At 42.1% G+C, this 23381-nt stretch overlaps 1 protein-coding gene across 2 annotated transcripts in view; it reads right to left on the reverse strand.

The window, feature by feature from the left end:
- Positions 1 to 23381, reverse strand: part of smyd3 (SET and MYND domain containing 3) — a 57822-nt gene that overhangs the window by 27761 nt on the left and 6680 nt on the right. For both annotated transcript variants that reach the window (XM_076156152.1, XM_076156153.1), the window contains exons 2-5: positions 17250 to 17313; positions 16977 to 17084; positions 16468 to 16525; positions 16196 to 16347 (exon numbers count right to left, since the gene is read on the reverse strand). In XM_076156152.1, coding sequence (XP_076012267.1) covers positions 16196 to 16347; positions 16468 to 16525; positions 16977 to 17084; positions 17250 to 17313 — 382 coding nt within the window. The remainder of the gene's footprint in view (positions 1 to 16195; positions 16348 to 16467; positions 16526 to 16976; positions 17085 to 17249; positions 17314 to 23381) is intronic.

Genomic DNA, 23381 nt, shown 5'->3' on the forward strand with positions numbered 1-23381 from the left:
TTTTTTCTCTTTTAATCTTTGGTCGTGTTTATTTGTGTTTGTTGCCCTGCACAAGCGACCTGTGAAGCACTTGCTCTTGAAATTTGCAATATAAATGAGCTTCATCTTATCTTATCAATACATGTTTGACACCAGAATATACAGCATATATTATGTACATTACCATGACTCTATCTCTCTGTCACACTCACACTCACACACACACAGAACCTGGAGGGCTAAGCATTCATCAGCCTATCACTCCCTTCGATCACAAGTGGGGGACAGGTGCATCGAGGCATGTCAGTACGCATGTGATTAAACATAGGCACAAGCACGCACGCACACGCACACATACAACAAACACACACACACACACACACACACAAAGAGCACAGTATGATGCTTTGGTGCCTTCACAGTAAATGAGCCCCCTGATTGAACAGAAGGATTTTGCTTTAGAAGTGTAATGAGCTACACATCATTGATACTATAGCTTTTTCTTTGATGATGCACAAACAGCATACTTATGTGTCAATGTGTGTAATGGTTTGTTTTTGTCATATTTTCTCACCATCTTTGTGTGTAAATCTAAATCAGTACATGTATGCAATATGATGTCCTGGATTGGACTCCTCTGAATACACCACCTTCATAAAGACAAGGAGCCACACTCCAGCCCGTGATCTACTCTGCTGCTGCATTTAAACACAAAACAGTAACTTAAATTAGAGCCAAAATGTAATAAAAACCAAAGTGAATACTTTAAAGGAATGGAATGGAAAGGAGATGATGCTCGATGAAGTGTTTCATATGGTATCTTCTCTCCCTGACACACTGCAGACTTATCACTAGGAGTCAATTAAAGAAGTTACCCATTTACACTGTTGGATATACGGGCCCACTGGGACTGGTGAACATGTGTTTGCCCTTCCTCTTCCGTCATTATCTCCTCCCACCCTCCTCCCCTCTCTTTATCTTCACCTGAAGGTGTTACCAGGGAGGGGCTCACCAAGCCTCACCCCACTCTCCCTGCAGAACATAAAGTTGCACCCATTGTCTCATCTCTTCCTCCTTCTCATCCTGCTCACTTTGGGTCGGAAAAACTGCTGGCAGGACTAAACCTGCTGTGCCAGATCAGATCAATACAAAGATACTATCTCACACACACACGAACACACACACACAAGCAGTCACTCATTCAGTGTAATAACAATGAGCCAACTGACACACAGACAGCAAATCTTCCACATGAACCCGCAAGTATCGATTCTGATTTGCATACACACACACACACACACACACACACACAAACACACTGGTCTGAAACTCAGAGCACAATGTTGGTTATAACTGATGGCAAAATTGCCTGTCTCCATACTTCAAAATGTTGCTGGAGCAGCAAACTCTTTTTTCATGGCTACTGCAGTACTGACTCAGCTTCTCCATTACATTCTCTAATACAGTTAATCAAAGTCTCACAAGCGTACCAACACACACACACACACACACACACACACACACACACACACACACACACACACACACGCGCACACACACCTCTGTTGAGACTAAGCAGGGGTAAAAGCAAAGTTAACCTTCATGCACATACTGTATATTCATTCATATTAGACTGGTATATCCATATTACACACACACACACACACACACAACTGTTCTCATATCCACAGAGACATTTAAGGGAGGTAGAAAGCAAGCAAGCAAAAGGGTGCAAGCTGGAAGACAAAAAGGACAAGATCATTTTAAAACAAAGGTCTTAATTACTGCCTCAGATGGAATCTCTGATGACAGCAATGACTGCTCATCACCATGGTAACATTAGCCATTGGCCAATAGGAGATTAACCAAGGAGAAGCCTGTGTGTGAGTGGGGCCAACCTTCATCTACAAGCACATGCAAATATTGTAGAGAATATAGAATACTCATGCTCTATGCTGTAAAACATATACATACAGAAATATATTTACTAATGATTAGTGAGTACTGTATAATCACTATATTTACATACCATGAGAGGCAGAAGAAAAACATGGAGCGTTTTTTAATGCTAAGATGCAGTGATTTATACAGCTTTTGTCAGCCGATTGGACTCATTGATTTTTGATTAGACTATCATGTGACACAGTCTCCAATGTAAAGTGTACAAGATAGGTTCACATCTCCAAAGCTAAAAAGTTATGTGATCACAATTTGATTAAGTTCATGTGATTTCTTGTGTGGGTTACCTTGCTCACTGACCCTTTCTTTTCTCAAATAATCAGAAGTGATCATACTATTAATAAGTCGACTCTGACCAGAATTGAATACTCATGAGCTGAATTTGAATTACATTTGGAAGCGAGTGTGGCACTTGAATATATAGTTTTTTCATGGAAACAAATAATTACTCTACATGCATAATTTCCACGACATATTAAAGAGTAATTCTGATTCTTAAAAAAAGATCAATAATCCGATTTATTCAAGATAATAGCTCCAATACATGTAATGTCCTTGTTTAGTGCTGGGTATCTGTTATGGATGTTGTAGAGGAGCAGAGAGGAGAGGAGGAGATAGTGAGCAGACAGGATGACAAATTGTTTGACGTTACTGAAAACAGCAGACGTGCAGATTCTACAGCTTTCCACATTGAGGGTCTCTCTCTCTCTCTCTCTCTCTCTCTCTCTCTCTAGCTCTCTCTCTCTGTCTCTCTGTTTTCCTTCCTTCTGTCTTCTTCCTTTGTCCCACTCCTCTAATGAAAACAGCATGAAAACACAGTTATTTACAATAACCATTTTTGTCTTCTGCTTTGTGAACAGCGGCAAAGTTCAATAATGGTTATAGAGAGATTATAACTAATAGAGAGGGCAGGTGGGCCTGTGCGCAATTCTGCGTTTAGAGTATGTATCTACAGGTATGTCCCTGATGAGCTATTGATGTTTAACCAAAGGAAGCACAGCATGACTAGCAATAAAAAGAGAGAGAGCAAAAGCCATCACAACTAAATTGAACGTTGCAAACTGGCATATCTGCAAACGCATTTCAACCTACATTAACATACATGTACATGCACACATAGAGACAACACACTTATTCTCTGGTCTCTGATTAAACACATCTCCTTTCAGTGAGGTCCAGGTAATTGTCTTCTTTGGGGCTTCCAAGTCCTGTGTGCGTGTTTGCTCTTTAAAACATGGAACAAATTACACCAACCTGTTCACTGAACACTGAGAATGTGGAAATCTGTGTGGTGTGGGCTTGAATGGAGGCTGCATGCTTGGCTATGCTTAAGAAGGACTGAATCAAGAGGCAGGGAGATAAGTGATAAGGAGAGATAAACTAGGGAGGGAGAGGGAATGAACCCTGAGGTCCCTCTGTAACTTGACATTCAGGGTGGAAATAAAAGGATATGGGTTGGACACTTTACAGGCTTGATTTGTTTTTGTCTCCATGATGATGAACAGCAGGGACAGACTGAAAAAGGTGATAGAGAAGAAGTCAAGACAAGTCATTTGGACTTGTTTGATTCAGGCTCTCCATTTCTGCTGGAGTAAGGTACTCTGTTCAAACTTCCACAAACATCCCTACAGAGATCAATAAAGTATCACCTAATTCCACTGGATATTGTCTGTTGTTATTGTCTGACTGATTTGATATATCAACCTGTATTAATATTTCATATGTGTACTTGGTATGCTGCATGTTAGATCTGCAGCATGGGACAACCACTGGCCACCGCCAACTAACATCCTGCTGGGACATGATACCAATCAGATAGCAGTTTCCAATTCACTAGATGCTGGGAATCAGGAGATGAACAGATGAGCACAGCCACATGACAACAATATCAAATATATTTGCAGTATAATGCAGCATCTGTGTACAACACACTCAGTCTCTTTTTAGGCTTGTGTGTGACTCAATTGTAGTGAAAGGAGTTACGAGGTGTTATACATTTTTAATCTTAAACCTTGGACATTATGAGTCATTTCCGTGATGCACACTCTCTCTCTCTTTTTAAGGGAAAGCAGATATACTGTAATGTATACTGTATGCTCTACAATAAGACCATTTTCTCAGTGTGGAAAAATGACAAAGAGGTTGGGTGCTTTGGCAAGACAATATACTGGAAAACCAGTGTGTTTCTTCATCTATTTGGCCGCCTCTGGGTGTGGACCACTTGCAGTTTCCGAGGGAACACGTCTAGAGGGGAATATCAGGGTAATTGTCCGTGAAGTGAAGTGAATTTGAGAGACTAGAAATAAGCTGAGCCTGACTGTAAGCCTGAAGCAAAGTAAATACAGTATATGGTGGATTGGTTATTTGTGACCGTTAACTCAGTTTATTTGTACTGATAAATGAACAAAATTGTAAAAATTGTAACTCCCCCACAATTGGTTTGTTCCTGATTAACTAAGTGGATATAAAGGGGATGGATGGCTTGGTGAAAGGCAAGTTAGTTAGTTTGGTTTAGTTCATGGTGTCAATAAATAGGATCAATCTCAATGTGTTCCACATCCATTAACCTTTGCGTTAATGTGCATCTTTCCTTATCTGATTATTATATGTGGATCCAGATAATATTTTCCATCATCTAAGCCTGTGTGTACCTAAACAATGTCTTCAATTAAGAAATAAAATTGCACTTGTATTTGGGTACATAGCTGTGAAATCGAACAATAAACGCTGCTGTCAGAGGCAGGACGGCCATCTGGTGTGGCAGAAGTTTTCCCAATGGCCCTGTCGACCTGGTGAGTCTATTAACACTGTTAGGAGAACAACAAAGCAACTCTCTCATTACTCTGGCTAGCGGGCTCCACCCTGTGAGCACTGTGGGCTAAGAGAGGGACAAAGAAAAAAGAATAAATACCCATGGAACACTGTTACATTTCGGCTGAATTCTACAGTCATTTGTGAGGAAGTGAAGTTTGTGGTAGTGTTGTGTTAGATTGGTTCTTCCCAATCTTGAAACCACCATTTCCCTGCTTTACCCACATCCTCAAGATTTAGCTCATCAAAGGCATCACAACTATCTGATGGGTTCAGTGAGCTGCGGGCGGATCAGAGGGAGATGTAGTGCGCTGTGGGTCTGTAGGCAGAGGGTTGGGAAACACCAACAACAACTCTGGAGCATTACAACATTACAATATAATGTAATCCAATGCAACAACACCACAAAGTATGACTCAAATCTCAAGCAGTTTAAAACAATAATTGAAACAATGTCTTTGAAGCTTCTCAGTCATCCAGGTAGGAAAAGTCAATCTTAGGCAACTGGACCTGCTGGTAAAAGCTTGAAGATGTTTCGCCTCTCATCCAAAAGGCTTCTTCAGTTCTGAATAATTGAAACCCTCTTCAAACTTCACAATCAACATATGCATTGTATTAATAATTCTGTATTGTAAGTATTATAGCACTGGATGGGATGGTCTTACCAGTGTTATTAAGAGTAAGACATAGACACTGAAGAGTACTGCATCACAAAGGAGAAGGCTCATCTTGGAAATAGAATGTCTAGCTGGAAGTACCGGACAAAAAGAGAAGAATGAAGAATAATGAAGAATAATGAAGTATCCCAAAGCCAGTTCCAACTTCCAGCCAATAATAAGTCTACCTTAAGCATGCTTATAACTATCAAAGTTAAAGCATCAAAAACCAAGCATCAAAGACTGCGTATCCAGTGTCTTGATTAAAGAGTGCTGCACTGCACACAGATATTAACCCCCATGTTGTTTGAGTAGATGCTCAATACATCTAAGGATGAATGAAAAGAAAAAAAATGAATTTCTTTGCCGATAACAAAACAAAGAGACATTTTGTGGGGATATCACAGATCAATGGTGAGCTGAGATTCTAACAGGAACAGGATGGAAGCTGCCAAGAAATGTTGGCCGGTTACGTTTAAGGGTTAAACACTGTCTGAATCCTGTCTGGGTTTAATGCAGCGGCTCAGCTTTCCCTTCTTTTCTGTTTCTCTTCCATCTGAATTAATGAAATCGTCCCCCAGTGATGCCACATGGCCTGGGAAGACGAAGCTGCAGAATGTCCCCAGTCAAGGCATACAGCGTTAGAGTTCATATTTTAACAGCCAGCCTCTATTTGGCCTGTGTGAGGAGTGATAATGAAACACGAGGGGAATAACTGATAGCCAGTGGGGTGGAGAAATGATAAACCCTTGGGTTAATATGTGCGGTGAATGTCTATTAACACATTTACTACTTTACATTTGCAATTCTACTGTACTGTGCCCATTTCTATTGTGAAATATTAAACTCTTGACTGAAATTATCACACATGTTGTTTACAAATGATGGTTGCCTAACAACCATCATTTGTAAACGTGTGATAATTTCACGACCAATACGACCAATAACATGGCTGTCACCAATTGACATACTACATACAGTGACCAACAGAATTCCTTACATATCATATCACTGCAACCACTGTAATAAAGATACAAACTCAAACATTTCACACAGCCCTTTCATAGAGTAAATGAGTGCCAAAGCAGGGTCAGCGTTGCACGCAGGGGAAGAATTCAGGGTGGTGAAGTTTTACGCCTTGCATTCGAAAGTGTTCTTCTGGATTCAGCCTACAATGCAATTTGATCTACTGTGATGCTGATTAAGGCCACGTCCTCTCTGTGCTCCATGGATGCACCTCATTTGTGTTAGAAAATAACTAGTAACCTTCATAGGGCTTGTCGATGATCAAAATACAAACAAGACCGAATCATAGTGATACTGAAACAGTGTATTCTGCACTGTGAGGCGTCATTGAGGCCTGTGCCTCCACTGGGCATTAGCAAGCTGTACGTACCTGGATCAATGATATCACATTGTGGAAAAGCCCACAGGAAGACATTCAAAATATTACAGATTTGAGACACACACACACACACACACACACACACACACACACACACACACACACACACACACACACACACACACACACACACACACACACACACACACACACACACACACACACACACACACACACACACACACACTTGAGGTTTGCAATACCAACAGCCTCGATCCCTCTTTGTAGCCTGCTGCAGCACCAAAGAACATTAATTACTATAAATGCTGCGGCGACACAAGAGAGAGCAGCAAAAGAGCGAAGGAGGATAAAGGAGACTGGAGAGAGATAGCGGCAATCACAGCTGGAACCCAAAGCTGTTCATTAAAACGACTCAACCCCCAACTCTCTCAAACACACACTACACAAAAAACACACATACAGTTACATGCACCAACACACACATCATGCACACCAAGCTCTCCAAATGTATTACTGTCCAAACCATTTTACAGATTGATGACATTTAGATTCACTCTCTTCTCTCTGCCTTTCATCTCGACTCGCCCATGTTATTCCATCTCTCTCTTTTTGTACATCATTCCTCTTTTCTGTCTTTTCCCACTCCTCCGTTACACCCAGCTTTACCCTCTCTGCTCCATATGTTTCAGTTCCTTCCTCTGCATCGTTCCTCTCCCCGCCTCAACTCTCCTTCCCTTCCTCACCTCGTTTCCACTCCTCTTTGGCTTCCTTTCCCTGCATATTCTTTCTCGATCCTCCCCCCTCTCTCTCTCTCTCTCTCTCCATGAGCCCACACACATGCAGCTAATCTAAGTCAATTAAACAAATGGTTTTTATTCTCTCTGCCTATTATACTGACTTTGACTGCATTCAAGATGAGCTTAAAGCCATTACACTAAGCCGCGCGTGTGTGTGTATGTATGTGTGTGTGTGCGAGTGTGATTACGGAAAGCCTAAGCTAATTAGGTAGCACCCATGGCACTGCCAGCGACAATGGCAGACCAGGGAAATGTTAAAAATTACGCTGATAAGGTGGAACATACTAACACATACACACTTGGATTATCGTCATGGCTTCACACACCACAGACGCCCAGACACACCATCACATAGCCATGGTAACACGCCAACGGCACATGGAAACGTGTGAACACCATATTCTGTCATGATTTCCTGCCTCTTATCGTTTTCTTACTTTTTTTTCCCCCTCATTAATTCCTTCAATTCTGTTTACTTGTGCATATGATTCGCCCACATGAACAAGTTTGGAGAGTGATGTCGTGTGATATGGAGACCACTCTCCACCAAATTTAGCCACTCAACAGATGGCCCATAAATATAAAGAGAAGCCATTAGAATAAATTACACCTACACGCACACAGAAAGTTATATTCAGGTTCACAAAACGCCGACACACACACACATACACAAGTTATATTGTGGAAATCATCCTACACACAAAAATACAAAAACCGAAGGGAGATGCACACAAATAGGAAATTAGACCCCCCCACACACACACACACACAATCCCATTTCTGCTTCTGTAATTGAAGCCCAAACACTTTTCAGCAAGGGTGTAAATTTATTGGCTCCACGCTCACGCATGACACCGTCAAGGTGTGTGTGCACGTGTGTGTGTGTGCGCGGCATATAGCTGTGATAAATCTTCTCCATACACAGGTAATAAACAATACAACATACTTTTCCATAGGGAGTCGCCTCGCTTCCAGCATGGTCAAATGAGGTGTGTGTGTCTATAGAGGTGTGTGTGTGTACATTTCCCAGGAGCGCCAGTTACAGCCTCATACACACAGAACCATAAATACAGCTACTTCAGATGTTTTATCGAGCTCGAGTATTACTCCCCATTCTCCTCTCTGCTCTTCCATCTTTCCTCCTCTTTCATCCATTTGTCTCTTCTTCATTTTCACTCTCTTCCTCATTCTTCTCCCCACTCTTCTCGATGCATCCCTTATTTCTCAGCTCTCTTCTGCTTTCCATTCTTTTACCCTACCGTGTTTGGACCATATTCATGAAGCATTTGCAGCCATGTCTGCGGCTGTTTGGTTGGTGTTTGGGTTCATGCATTATGTATTTTTGGGTGTTTCTTTTGTATGACGGCAAAAATATAGGGAGGGAATGGATATTCATTCAAGAACGTATTTATCATTGCTGCGGGAGAGGAATCGGAGCGTGTTTAAGCTCCTGAGAGAAGATGTAAACTTTGTGGTGCTCACGAGAGAGAGAGAGAGACAGAGAGAGAGAGAGAGAGAGAGGAGGAGAGACCTTACTTTTCACACCACATCCTTCCTGTTTCTGGTCCATAAATTAATTACATATTGTTTTTTATTAATTGCTTCATGGTTTTAATCGCTGCAGCAGCTGATCCTGATTAGCGGGGGGTACGCAACTCCCCCACAAAATTGACGAATTGTTGCGGTGGGTTTTACCTTTGGCTCTTCTTTTCTCCTTTATTCCATTCCCTCCTCCCTCCCTTAAAAAATATTCAATCTTCTTCAACAACTGCATGGTTCACATTATGCGGCAGCAGGTTAGTAGTTAGGACTAGGTTGCCAACTTACTTTTACAAATACATTATGTTTCTTGCTTGATACCACACAGGTTTCCTGATTGCATTTTAATTACCTTTTCTAACTTCCCACCATTTCATCTTTATACTTAACCTCTCCTCCTCTCTCTCTGCCTCTTTGCCTGCTCCATTTTCAATCTTTTACCACAAAATATACTATTTTATGGCATTGTGGTTCAGGTGGAGGCTCATCTACCTCCACCTATGATAAGTAGACAGGGAATATTTTTTAAAGGTAAAATTCTTAGGTTCAAGAGCACACACAATGAAAATATTGTTGGCCGTTTAGATGAAGCATGTTTTGTTGCGCCTGTGGCAGCTGAACTTCCTGATGGTAAACATGTCTCATTTGCTCATTTTAGAACAATAAGATTCTGTTCCGTATGTTGGTCCTACATATCTGCTTAGTGCTTAGTGCTTAATGTCACAACATATACTAGACTGCACATTATGATGCAGCAGCACAATACCTTTGCACATTCTGGTACAGATGGTAAGTGCAGTGAACACACACAGACACACACAGGCATGCAGGTATTGAACGTGAGGGAAAACACATATACGGGATGTAATTTCACATAAACATACTGTATACAAATGCACGTGTGTGCACAGATACACTCACACACACAAACTCCAGAGAGAAAAGTTGCTTGGGGGAAGCAATAAAATGTGCCGTGGCCAGATCTCATCTGTCACTGCTTATTGCACCACTGCAGCCTGAGCAACACACACACACACACACACACACACACACACACACACACACACACACCATTGCAGTCCCAAGCCACACACAATGAAGTGTAACCTGTAGACAGTCAGGAGTCAGAATGTCTGTATATCCTCACACAGGCATGCAGCCATATACATTCACTCACTGTCCCTCTTGGGTATATTAACAACAGTAATGATTATTATATTGTTGGTCCCACAGTTGTACGTGTATGTGTACGTGTATGTGTATGTGTGTGTGTAGCACTAATAAGGTTTTGTCGAAGGAGTGGAGAGATTACCATAAAGAATGATTTACTAGCACAAACACTCCCCTATGGTAAAACCCTAGACATCCACAACACACACACACACACACACACATACACATACACACACACACGCACACACACTAATGACCTATTTTGTTAAGCACATTGAGCACTCCAAGTACACAATTATATAGTACTCCGAATTTGCTATGTACTTGAATCATTAAAAAGGAAAAAAATATATATATACAGTACACATGCGTGTGTATCGAGAGAGGGGAGTGAGTATGGAGGAGTAGGGAAAAGAGAAAGAAAGAAACAGAAAGCTGTTGTAGAAGGATAAAGAAGAGACCGAGACAGGGAAGGAGATATGAGAATAGATAGAGAAATAGAAGACTGATAGAGCAGAAACAACAAGAGAGAGAGAAACAATGAAATAATAGTAGAGCAGAAGACATCAGAGAAATGGAAAACAATAGAAGGCGAGAGAAGGCAAACACTGCAGAGAGGAGACGGAGAGAGACAGTGAGATGAAGCACTGACCTACTCCGTCACACCTCTATGCAATCACAGTGCCCCCTTTTGGCAGCCTCTGAAACTGAACACTTGGCCCAAAAACCTGTTCATACCTTTTTTTTTACAAATACAAAATAGTCTCAGTGAAACAAATGGCAACTGGACTGTGTGTGACCCAACATACCAGCTCGGAATCTATGACCTGAATCTGTGGCCTGAGGAAGGCTTTTCACACGCACACAGCCACTTTCATACAATTGATGAAAAACACTGCAAACAGACAGACTGGACGTGTTGAGGATAACATAAATATAATCCTTGGAATATAGAATAAATGTAATTTACATACAGTCTAGAGCTGTAGCCAACACTCTTGAACCTGTCTCATTGGTCTGCATTACAACAGCATGTGTGTATGTGAGTGTGTGTCGCAGCAGCGGTGTATGAAATAAACCCTTAAAGACTTTTCTGTGTCACCACTTTGTCTTGTCCGACACACACATCCTGTACCTCTGGCACAGTGGGTTGTAAGTGCCTGTATATAAGTGTTACGTAAAACAAAACATACAATACTTCACTTCCTACATCTGCTTGCTGACACCACGTGTCTGATATCACACACCAGCCCTGTATGTTATACAGGCCCATGATGCTGTAGAACTGCTCTGATACTGTAGTCAGTGTCACAAAGGTCTCAGATAACTGCATCACCTTTCAGAAACCAGCACACACAGTCAAAAAGCACATGACTATATGTACTTACACAACAAAGGATTAGAGTGCAGTACGAGACAGAAGTAATTGGGTCATCTATTTGCCAACAAGCTTTATATAAAAACCTATTCAAACTAGAAGGCCACTTAAGGGTCGAACAAGTCAAATGCTTATTTCATTGACAGTATTGTTTTCATTGAGATTGGTGTATTACTTTTGAGGGACAACTGCGCAGTAAAACACTGACTGGCTCTGGTCGTGCTCACCCAAGTTTCCTTTTAACAAACCAACAACAGATGAAAGCTGGAGGAGGCAAAAATGGAGATCTCACCATTCATAATAACATTAAACATTATTTGAACACAGAGACAGCAGCCGATACAGTGTGTAATTACACATGATGTATGAGAGTTTTAAGCTGAAGAGAAATCAACAACCAGCAGAAGCGCTGTGTCTTTAGTTTATAGAATTATACAGCATAACACCTTGAGGTGATAACGTGTGCATACATATATGCTCTGTGTGTGTGTGTGTATGTGTGTGTGTGTGTGTGTGTGTGTGTGTGTGTGTGTGTGTGTGTGTGTGTGTGTTTTAGATGATCACTGTAGGTTACCCACTATTGAGAGTGTGGGCATGCAATTGTTTAAAAGGTGTCAAATACTGCAGTAGAGGGAGTAATAGTGACAGATGTCATCAGTACTAGCAGTAACAATAATACCAGAGACACCAGCAGGACGCATGTGGACACATTTAAAGTGATGAATCTCTGCTAGAAAGAATACAAAGATGAGAGAAAACAGAATGGAAATAATCCACCCACTGAGCTTCAAAGAGGTAGTAGAGCTTACAGAGCGACAGCTGAGACTCATCTCACCCATGCTTCTGCCACTCTCAAGAAAATATGGCAGACGAGAGCAACATGCCAAACAACAGAACCGAAAGGACTGATAGGCCCGATGCCCCACAGGTCCATTGCATCATTTTAGCCAGCATATGGCCATGTGGGCTCATTTTAATCAAGAAAAGTAATAATCAAGCAGGAAATTTTGTGCAGAGAGCAGCTGTGGTGCTGCTGCCTCTCAGAATATTGTGTGAAGTAATGACAGAGACAGTATTCTAACCTCTTCTTACACAAGTAATGCTAGTACTAATCCTTATCGACAGCGTGATTCAATGATTCAATGTTACAGCAGCAAAGGGCCTCATTGCACTTTTCCTCTTAGCCTCCAAGCTGCAATATTGTAAATGATAGGAATAACTGAAACAGTGTCGGTATTCATGATTGGCTCCTGGCTGTCCTATGTTATAGGGAATAGAGTTCCTACTGTATTGGGAAGACACCCGACAAATAATGACCCGTGAAACCAAAAGGACTCCATCTAAGAAGAGATGGCGGAATGTGCCCAGTGTGTTTTCAGGAACCAACCAACTGGTCACTTATAACCTATATTGGGATGGTATGTACAGAACAAGACTGCCAAAGAATACTGGATGAAGAAGGAATTCCATGTCACATATGGAAATACAGGTATGCAATTTGGGAACCCACAAAAAAGTGAATGGGTATTCCTAGGAGTTGGGGACTCCAAAGAATCCATCTAGCTGATGTATGAACAGGAGACCACGTGGTTAAGAGGGAGAGATGGAGAAATGCCTCCATAAGATGGAGCATGGGTTTAATGAAGTGGCCTAATACATACACTGCAAGCAAAAAGATGCTATTGTATTAGCTGGGCTCAGTGAAAAGGGCAACTGGTTCCTTTTGCACCATACCTCTGCTTCTAGTGTTAGGCCTCAGGCCAAGAAGGTTGCTAGTTGGAACCTATCCCCATCCCCTGTGGATCCATACACCAGACGAGAGAGAGCCCTGGCCCGGCTGTGCCCCGGACCACATACCAAGAAGGCCATACAGCACCAGCTGTATAAGGAGAAGAGGAGGGAAATGAGACAAGGGGACGAAGCAGGAAGAAACTCCCAACACAAATACAAAATTAAGTATTAATAACCTTGGAAATGTCCTTGGTCATTGTGTAAATTAAAGATTTTATGGTGACAATGTATCCTGTGCAGTTTGGACATAGACAGGATGTGAGGACAGGAAGTGGTTACAACATCTTCTGTCAAAGCTATATAACCTGCTTGCTCAGTCTGTGCCCTGCTTTATACTGAGAGGGTTCAGCCCGTCATTAAGGTGTGTATTCATATTTCCTTTCAGAGGGAACGTAGTAAAGTAAAGTAACAACATAAGCATGGCACTAAGTATAACATAAACTGTTGTTAATCACTGTTCCAGTAAAAGCAATTATCTGTAATTTACTTGAACAAAAGGTAGAAAACATTCGTAGGGTGTATCTCCAAAATCACTGTGCCTATTTAAGGGAGGCAGGTTCCATCAATCATCCCTTCCTGAGCATTGAGTGGATAGAGGGCACGTGCTCATGGGACCAGGTTGAGTTGGTGACTTGTAGGGTGCAGTGGGGGGCTCACCACAGCTCACCACATACAACTGGGAGCCCTGGGGCCAAGTGAGGCTATTGGACAGTAATAGAAGAAGACCCATGCATATCTAGTCTCACCATAGTTGGATAACTCGTCAGGACACCCCAGGGGGAGGCAGGAGACCTCGTGATCAGCTTCAGGGCGTGCACACACAAACACAAACACACACACACACACACACACACCCACACCCAAAGCCATGTCATATTTAGCCACAGTCAAACAATATGCTGTAGATCACAAACTCTTATGAAACCTCTATCTCGATATTTGTCTTATTTCACCCCTCACCTCTCTTGCCTCTCTATCTATTTATTCTTTTACATGTCAACCCTCTCTGGCATTCACTCTCCAGCACCATGTCTCTGTCTGTCTTGGCTGTGTATAAAACAGACAGAAACAGGCATTTTGTTACACATAATGTTAAATTACAACGCCATTCCTTGTTTTTAAAGGGAATTAACATCACTGGCTGGCAAAGTCATTTTTTAAGTGTGACATTCACAAAGCTGTCAACATGACCCTATAATAATAATATTAATACTAATAAGGTAATGATAATAATTCTGTTTTACATTTCATATTGTTACGGATGTTCTTTTCTCACATCCTCTCTTTTCCCCATTTTTTCCCCTTTAATCCACTCTTTCCCCTCTTCATCTCCCTCAGAATGGAGGACAATTCCCACTGGAACGTTGAACCACATGTAATCAGCAGTTTTCCACTTTTCGCAGCTTTATAATCCAATCCCCCTACACACACACACACACACACACACACACACACACACACACACACACACACACACACACACACACACACACACACACACACACACACACACACACACACACACACACACAGATAGGCAGACAGACAGAAAGACACACACACAGACAGACAGACAGATTCACTCCAATATGAAAGTAAAGATATTTACACCCACTCTCTGACTTTCTCACTGAAATTCCCCTGTGATTCTGGATAAATGATCCAAACATGAAAATAAATACACACACAAAAACTATGTGGTTGTGTGCGTTGAAAATGTAATAACATAAGCTTTTGGAACTATTACAGCTAAAGAAAATAATGTAATTTGAGGTTGTTGACCTCCTTACAATATCTTTAGAACACCAACACTGAACTCTGACCTTTAATTCATGTACATTCTGCTTCTGTTCTGAAGAAGTAATACATTTTCATCACTTCTTCACAAGATGAAACGTGGATAACCAGTTATCCTAGTGCAGAACATCCTAGTCATTTAATTTATGGCTGAATGCCACTAATCTGCTACTTTCATGTTTGTTTTATCGAGATATTTAAACTAATTTACAGGTTGCTTCCAAGTCCAAACAAACACATCCTTGCAAACACAATGGTTTGTGGTTGAAATCTTCATGACAGCAGCTGGTGTCTTAAGTGAATAAGGCCTCCAGTTGTTCTGGGAATATAACCCCCCCCCCCACACACACACACACACACACACAAAGGGATGCAACCACAGATGCTGGGAAGATTGTAGACATATGTTAGAGGTACATGAAAACGCAGTAGGGGATGCTACAAGGAATAAACATTTGTTTGCGTCAGTCAGTCAGTCTGTCTGACTGACGCAAGTGTGTTTGTTCTTCTCATGTACAAAGTACAAGGTCATGCCAAGGTGTGAGTGGAGTGTATTCATTACAACTCAAAAGCAGACGGTATATGCTTTTAAGCTTAAATGTTCTTATTTGCATATACTTTGTGTGCAGTGTACCTTTCTCCCTCTTTCTCCCTCCAGCAACTCACCTCACTTTAAGCAACCAGGATCCATTTTTGGTCCCTTCACTACACCATACTTCCAGCCAGCCAAACATTTTGCAGCAACAAAACCATTTCCCTACATTTCTCAATACAGAGAATTACATGTGATGTCAAGCAGTGCCAAAAACAAAGATATGGAGATAAAGAAACCACATAGTTCTTTCCCCGGATACTTCCAGGTAAACCAGCTCCTAATTTTGTTGGTTGTTGTCTTTTTCAGTCCAAAAAGAACCTTGCATGTACGGGTATTAGAGTTTGTTTCACTTGCCTTTGCAATCAGGTTGAGGGGTTCTCGGCAGGAAGGCGGTAGTGCGGATGTCATTTGGGCAAAGTCAGACACGTCTTGTTGCAGGTAGAACTGTAACATAGCTGCCAGCTGAGACAGACCTTCTTTCTTCTGCTCTGACATGGAACTCACATCTGTAAGAGAAAAACAAAAAAAATCATCTCTCTATGTGTCTCATTTTTCTTCAACCTTGGCCTCACCCAGACACACACACCAAGGCAAACTGACAGACATACACATTTGGAGACACTCACGTGATTCATGCTCTGCCACAGTGTAGAGCTCCTCACTGCTGCTCTTAGATTGACTCAACTAGAGGGAGCAGGAGAATGAGGCATGGTGTTTCTGCTATTATTACCCATTGTTATTGCACTAATAAATGAAATACTGATACATATGATGCCAGATGGACAGGGTTCAAAATGTGAATTTCACTGGATTTAAGGGGAAATTGATGACAATGCAGTTTTTAAATGATCTAATACTTTGGAAAAAGCTTCATAAATCCAAGCAGGGATGAAAGACACGTTAATCTTTGTACCGTAGTCAAGTGAAAACATGGATGTTTTCACACCAAATAACAAAGGGAATAATGTTTATATGACCTTTAACAAAAAGTCTTACTTCATGTTGGTTTTTGTCATTTTCTCATAACTCTCTTGAGAAAAGATTTAACCAACCTCTGATCTCAGTGGGATTGTTTTAATGAAAAACGCTCTTAATCAAAAAGCAGACGAAAGGAGAGACAGAGACAGAAACAAACCAGAGAGAAGATGAGTCTCGCAGCCAGACGCACTGAGTCAGTTGGAATTCTGGGTAAGAGGCTCCGCAGACATTTGCACTCTCTCTTATGGCCAGACCAGGCTCGTTTCTGCAGGGGAAGGAAATGAGCATTTCACCATATTCACACACAGGCAAAAAACAGTTTTTTTGGTATTCGGGGTTACTAACTAAAACACACACACACAGACACAGACACAGACACAGACACAGACACACACACACACACACACACACACACACACACACTTAGTACCTGGCAGGTGACATCACAGTAGTGAGCCGTCTTACACTGGGAACATCTCAACAAGGTCTCACATCTGAGATAGGAGGAGACAGATCAGTTAATACTGGACATTTGTGAAGGTTAGACTGCACCATTTACAAACAAAATCACTTAATCCACATCTGTTTTATATCTATTTAGCAATAATTAACTTCAAGTGATTAAACAAACGGGATTTTCTCATAGCTTTTGTATGTTTTTATACCTGCCAGTCAGACAAGATAAACAGTTTGAATTGTTTTTATTTTCTGATACTTTGCTGTCAATGTAATCATAAATAAATAATTCACAGAAAGTACTGCATGTTTACATTTAATAAGAAAGGCTGTTCTGTTTTCCTTCTGTCTTGACCTTTTCCTTCCTTCATACAGACTTTACCTGCATATCTGCCTCTAGACTGTCATCTAAGATATGAAGGACACTCTCCTTACCGTCATAAGTACTTACAATCACCGACTGTGTGCCTATGCCCTGTGTGTCTATTTGTGGTGTCTGTAGCTGTCTGTGTGAGTGTGTGTGTGTGTTGCCTCTGAGGTCTTTCTGACGAAGCTGTCTTCTCTAGTTTGCCTCTCGTTCTGATAACAAGCCGCAGCACAGCAGCGTCTGCCAGCTTCACGTAGCCAATTACAGCGACTAGAGTGGATCAACTTAGACGTCCACACAAAGGACTGAAACATTAACTTTGTCAGTGTGTGTGTGTGTGTGTGTGTGTGTGTGTGTGTGTGTGCAGAGACTAGAATGTAGAAAATATATTGATTATCTAGACAGTTATTGTACTTAACTACAAGGGCTATGTTGGACCATCTGTGCTTGATGATCTCATTTCACAGTGTTTCTGAGCTCCGGTGAGGCAAACCAGCCACATGATTATTCACACTACTTTGACTGCATCTTATAAACACGCTCATGTGGAAAGTCTCTCTGCTGTATAAACTGCATTCTTACAAGTAGCAGTAAGACATCGGTGCAGGAGTACGTTTGATATACAGTACTTTCAACATGCAGTAACGTTTGATTTAAGTGTGTGTGTAAAGGACATTTATCATGTCATAGCCCTGGGTTAGCAGTTTAGTGGTTTATCAGAGGATGAGAGAGAGAGAGCAAAAGAGTCGAGAGAGAGGCAGTATTGCTAATTAAATCAGAATGAATGGATCATATCATGAGACTGTGTGAACACGGTGAGTAATATAGCTCCTATAATGGTGGATGGAAATGCATCAGCCTGGGGCTTATCATAATGTATATAAGGAGCATTGGATTAGACTGGACATGGCATAGATGACATTTTAAAAGCCTTAAAGGCAAACACAAGCATATAGTGCACAGGCGTATTTGCACACACTCGCACAGAAACACACACTGTAGCTCTGACAGAAGGGCGCTGCTGCCTGTCAGCGTTGGTGACAGGAGTTAAGTGTTTCCTCTGACTCTATCAGTGTGTGAATAGACTGGACTGTTGTGTTTGGCTGGGGGCCTTGGCAGGTTTGGACTGGATCCCAAAACACACTCGCTGTCCTCTCTTATGTCCTCTCCTCTGATTCACGGCTTTCCTCTCGTCTCCTCTCTCTTTTCCTCGTCTCACTTCTCTCTTCTTTAACCACCCCATCTTTTATCCCTTTATCTCTGCGTCAGGGAAGAGGAAAATGTTTATTTATGATTTTAACTTATTCTGTGCTCGTTCCCACAGTGCGTCAGAGAGAGAGTGTGTGTGTGTGTGTGTGTGTGTGTGTGTGTGTGTGTGTGTGTGTGTGTGTGTGTGTGTGTGTGTGTGTGTGTGTGTGTGTGTGAAGTCTCTAGTGACCTTTCCAGCCTGCTAAATTTATAGTCTCACCCTGGGGCCGAGCTTCATAAACATAGCTATTCTTGTCATGTTGATACCCACCAGAAAAAGAGCAGCCACCCACACTTTAAGAAACTCATGTCTGGAGAATGAGATGCAAAGCAATAACACCAGATAAGACCAGGTCAGCGCTGAACGCAGTCTGGCTCTGCACAGCTTCAACAGATGCAGAGAAAATATAACTCAGACATTTGGTGTGTAGTAACACCACAAGCCCCGAGTTGCAGGAAGTCCGTCTCAGTCGACGCAGACGCCACACACCCTTTTCATTTACAGCTTCTAGCCGACGGTGCAACCTCAGATCAACCAAAAATAGAAGTGGTAATTAGAGGGGGAGAAAGAACATTAAACCAATTTAAAACCCATTTAAACCTATTTCCTAATGAAAACTACTTTATTTGTGGAGCATTTCTGCAACGACAAAAGAGTCCCCACGTAGTTTAACAGCTCTGATTCTCTGCCATGTGGTGAACCACCAGGGCCCCTTCACTTCAGGTAGTACACAAACTACAATCTATGGCACATCTCTGATGACACACACTAACCACAGACTGTGACACCTGCAGACTCTACATAATACATTAAGGCTGCACTAAAAGGAACAGAGCCATTATTCACGTCACAGCTGGGCTTTTCCTGCGAAAACATGTTTGGGCTGTGGGAAACGTACTAATTATTTTGTCAACAACTGGTAAAACCAAAATAAATACCTCATCAAGACCGAATGGATAAAAAGCACAATATTTTGATCTTGGGGAACACGTTCAGGCTCACAATTGGTGAACAACAAGGCACACAATGCACAGTTGCACGACAGCTGTTGGCCTGATACATTCTCAGCATATATGGTGTTCCTTTTTCTTTATCACATGGTCACATGATTCAGGTATCCAACACAACTCTCTCTGTCTGTGTGACACACCAATGCTCTTTATTTGCAACTTCAAGTGTAGAACTGAAGTGCGTACAGAGAAAATGTTGTTAACAATCATTGTTTTCTGCACCGCGAGCCTCGTTTGGGTGTCGGTTTCTCATGCTGAGGTGCAACTTGGCCACACACCATTGCAGGTCAGGTTCCTCTGTGCTTTAAACACTCTCCTCATTCTGATGTCACAAGCACAGCAAATAACCGCATTTCACTGCATCATCCAGTAGTTCACACAAAGCTTCAGAATCCAACACACTGAGGGACGACGCAGCTCTTGCCTCTAGGCAACAACCATTATGGGTTCTCAAAAGATATGCTCCTTTGTGGCTATGACTTAACTTAACGAACCAGATATAGACGAGGGGAATAACAACAGAGCCGATGAATGCAAATACACAGAATCTCAGCTGGGATTTACAAGGATGTCTGCTAGCAGGCCTTGATCAAATATTTGGAAAAGTACCAACATGGCCAGGGAAATTCACTTTGAATTAATGTGAAATTGTCAAAAGAACAAATGAATAAGGATGATATTACTGATCCTTCACACAGTAAGCCTATGATTACTGCCATGAAGCAAATGGGTGTGGATTTCACTATAGTCTGATCTGTTGTGATGTTCTCTCCTCTCTCTTCATCCTTTTTGTTCCCTCTCACTTGCACCCCCTCATCCTTCTCCCCTTGCGTCTCCGCCGTCAGATGCTTCCTCTGTGTGAAGTGATGGTCTTCTAGATGGCAGCTCCACGGTTGGACTGCAGGCACGGCGGGAAAACTCATGAATAACATTAGATGGTTTTCATTAGACGGGTTGAATTAAAAAAGAGGAACACACTCTCTCGTTCGCTCGTCAGCTCCCTCCTCTTCCTTACACTGGCAGCCCTTCATCCCTCTTTCATTTTTCTATCTCTGCTCTTTTTGTTGTTTAATATAAAATTGATAGCCAAGCCAATAGTGCTAGAAAGTGTTAATCCTGCCAAATGCCTGGTGTACACACACACACACACACCTGAATTATCTGAAATAATTGCTGAGCAACGTGTCATCTCCAGTAAAGCTGATTATTCTCACAGATAAAAGGGTTTGTGTGGGACACTGCTGATACGGCAGAAATGGGCACTGAAGTGGAGATGAATAGGGTAAGAGTGTAAGAACGGGCGAGATGGAAAGAGAGGCAGCCAGAAGTGGAAAGGCTTGAAGTGTGACGCGTCGACAGAATGATGCTAGTTTATATGCGGCTGCAAAGGGAGTTTGGAGAATTTTGTGTGCAAGTAGACACTTTTGTTAACTCTACAGTATTAGACCCCCTCATTAAGCCTACCTCAGCAGGTCCCTGTAGGTATGTGTGTGTGTGTGTGTGTGTGTGTGTGTGTGTGTGTGTGTGTGTGTGTGTGTGTGTGTGGCATGGTAATTAATTTCCCATGAGTTCGCTGCAGCTACGGAAAGGACGAAAAGTGCGTTTGTGTGCGCGTGAGAGAGTGAGAGAGTGCGTGTGTCAATGCGTTTGTGCATGTTAATAATTAGTGGGGTCCTCTTTTTTGACCTTTCGTGCCGTGCCTGAGTGAATATTCTCATTTCCCCGGGCAGAGGAGCCAACACAGCATGGTACCACTCACTCTCGCGTGACAGCTAATGGTGTGTGAGCATACATGTTTTAGGTATAACAGCCACAAATACACACATAGATCGAACACAACATTCCTCAAGCTTACAAAACAGTACAAACTGACCCCACACTCAGTGACTGATAACGATTGAAATGAAAACTCATCAGAGTTATGCAGAGAACACACACACACACACACAACCAACCAGAGAGCTTTCCATTACCGGCTCCGTTTGCTCTTTTAAAGGCAGCAGCTGTGTATTCCAAAGCATGAGTGAATGTGAGCATTAGCATTAGTAGTTTCATTAAAAATCATGGTTATTGTGGAATGAATGAGTAACCTGCCCAAGGGCACAACAACGCTGCCATCTACATACAGTATGTGCTGATCAGTGCAGACCTCAATCGCTCTCTTCACTGTGTTTGGGAATGGGAAGAGTTGGGTGGCATGCAAAGCTCTGTCTGTCTGTCTGCCTGTGAGAGAGAGAGAGGAGAGAGAGAGAGAGGGGAGAGGGGGAGAGAGGGAGAGAGAGACCCCTGCTGTCTTTGATCTCTTGCTGAGTTCTTAATGGTTGTTTAGAGGATGATTCATGGATAGCCAAGGTGACTCAGACAGGAGTCACAAACACTCGTGTACGTATTATAAAAAGTTTGGTTTTAATTATAATTTCAAACTGATACCTATAAATATATATAAGTTATCCCCTAAAGGCCATCGGGCTGTAAATGAGTACTTGGTTGTGAATGTTGTGAGTGTGGTGAGGATGAAGGAGGGAAAAACACACCCCAGTGTAATGAGACCAGACCAGGAATCAAATGAGCTGAAGCGTTCTGATCTTAGTTTAAAGCCTGACATCTCAGGCAGATGGAAGGATTATAGCCGACTAAGCGGGATAGCACTGTAACAGAGGCATGGATAATAAGATGAAATGGATCGCTGCTATCTTCCAGAGATAAAAGACGTACGATTCAGTTTGGTGATATGCCAGCTGAAGAGCAGGTAAGGATCCCACAGACGTACGTGGTCAGATTACAAAGCCCAGTGAACAGCTACAGTAAAGGGATCGGAAACAATTACTAAAATGTCTGCCTTTATAAATGTTTGATTCAAGGAGAGATCCTCTGTAGCCTGCAAGAGTTTAGCTGCACCTCCTGTGGTCCCTTAGGAAATATGGATTTATGTTAACAAGCATTTTCTCTTTAATCTGAATGCTTTTGCAAGTACTGCCAACACCTGCAACACACACACACACACACACACACACACACACACACACACACACACACACACACACACACACACACACACACACACACACACACACACACACACACACACACACAAACACAAGCACGGCATTTCTTCCCTTGGTTGAACAATGCATTGGCTTTCATCAATTGACCAGCATCTAACAACTACAAGCCCTTAATGAGGATCCTGTAGCCCCAAACACAAACATGTGGTCCGGCGTCAAATATTTCTGTGAAGACGCGTCGCTTTATGAATATCAAGCATGACACACACACGCAGGGAGGCGTGTTACCAGAATGATACAGCAAATGACTTGGTATGCAAATGTTACAGCTGCGGGTGTGTGAGTCTATAAACACCAAGATGTTTGGAGACACCTGTGTATAAAACAGCAGGAGGCAGGGAAGCGGAGAGGGAGGGAAATGGAACGGAGGAGAGGAAATTAGGGGAAGAAGGAGGGATGCCTGATTGACTGAAAA

Source organism: Genypterus blacodes, unplaced genomic scaffold (assembly GCF_046128005.1).
Source record: "Genypterus blacodes isolate CSIRO-AG114 ecotype Tasmania unplaced genomic scaffold, CSIRO-AGI_Gbla_v1 ptg000067l_1, whole genome shotgun sequence".
NCBI lineage: Eukaryota > Metazoa > Chordata > Actinopteri > Ophidiiformes > Ophidiidae > Genypterus > Genypterus blacodes.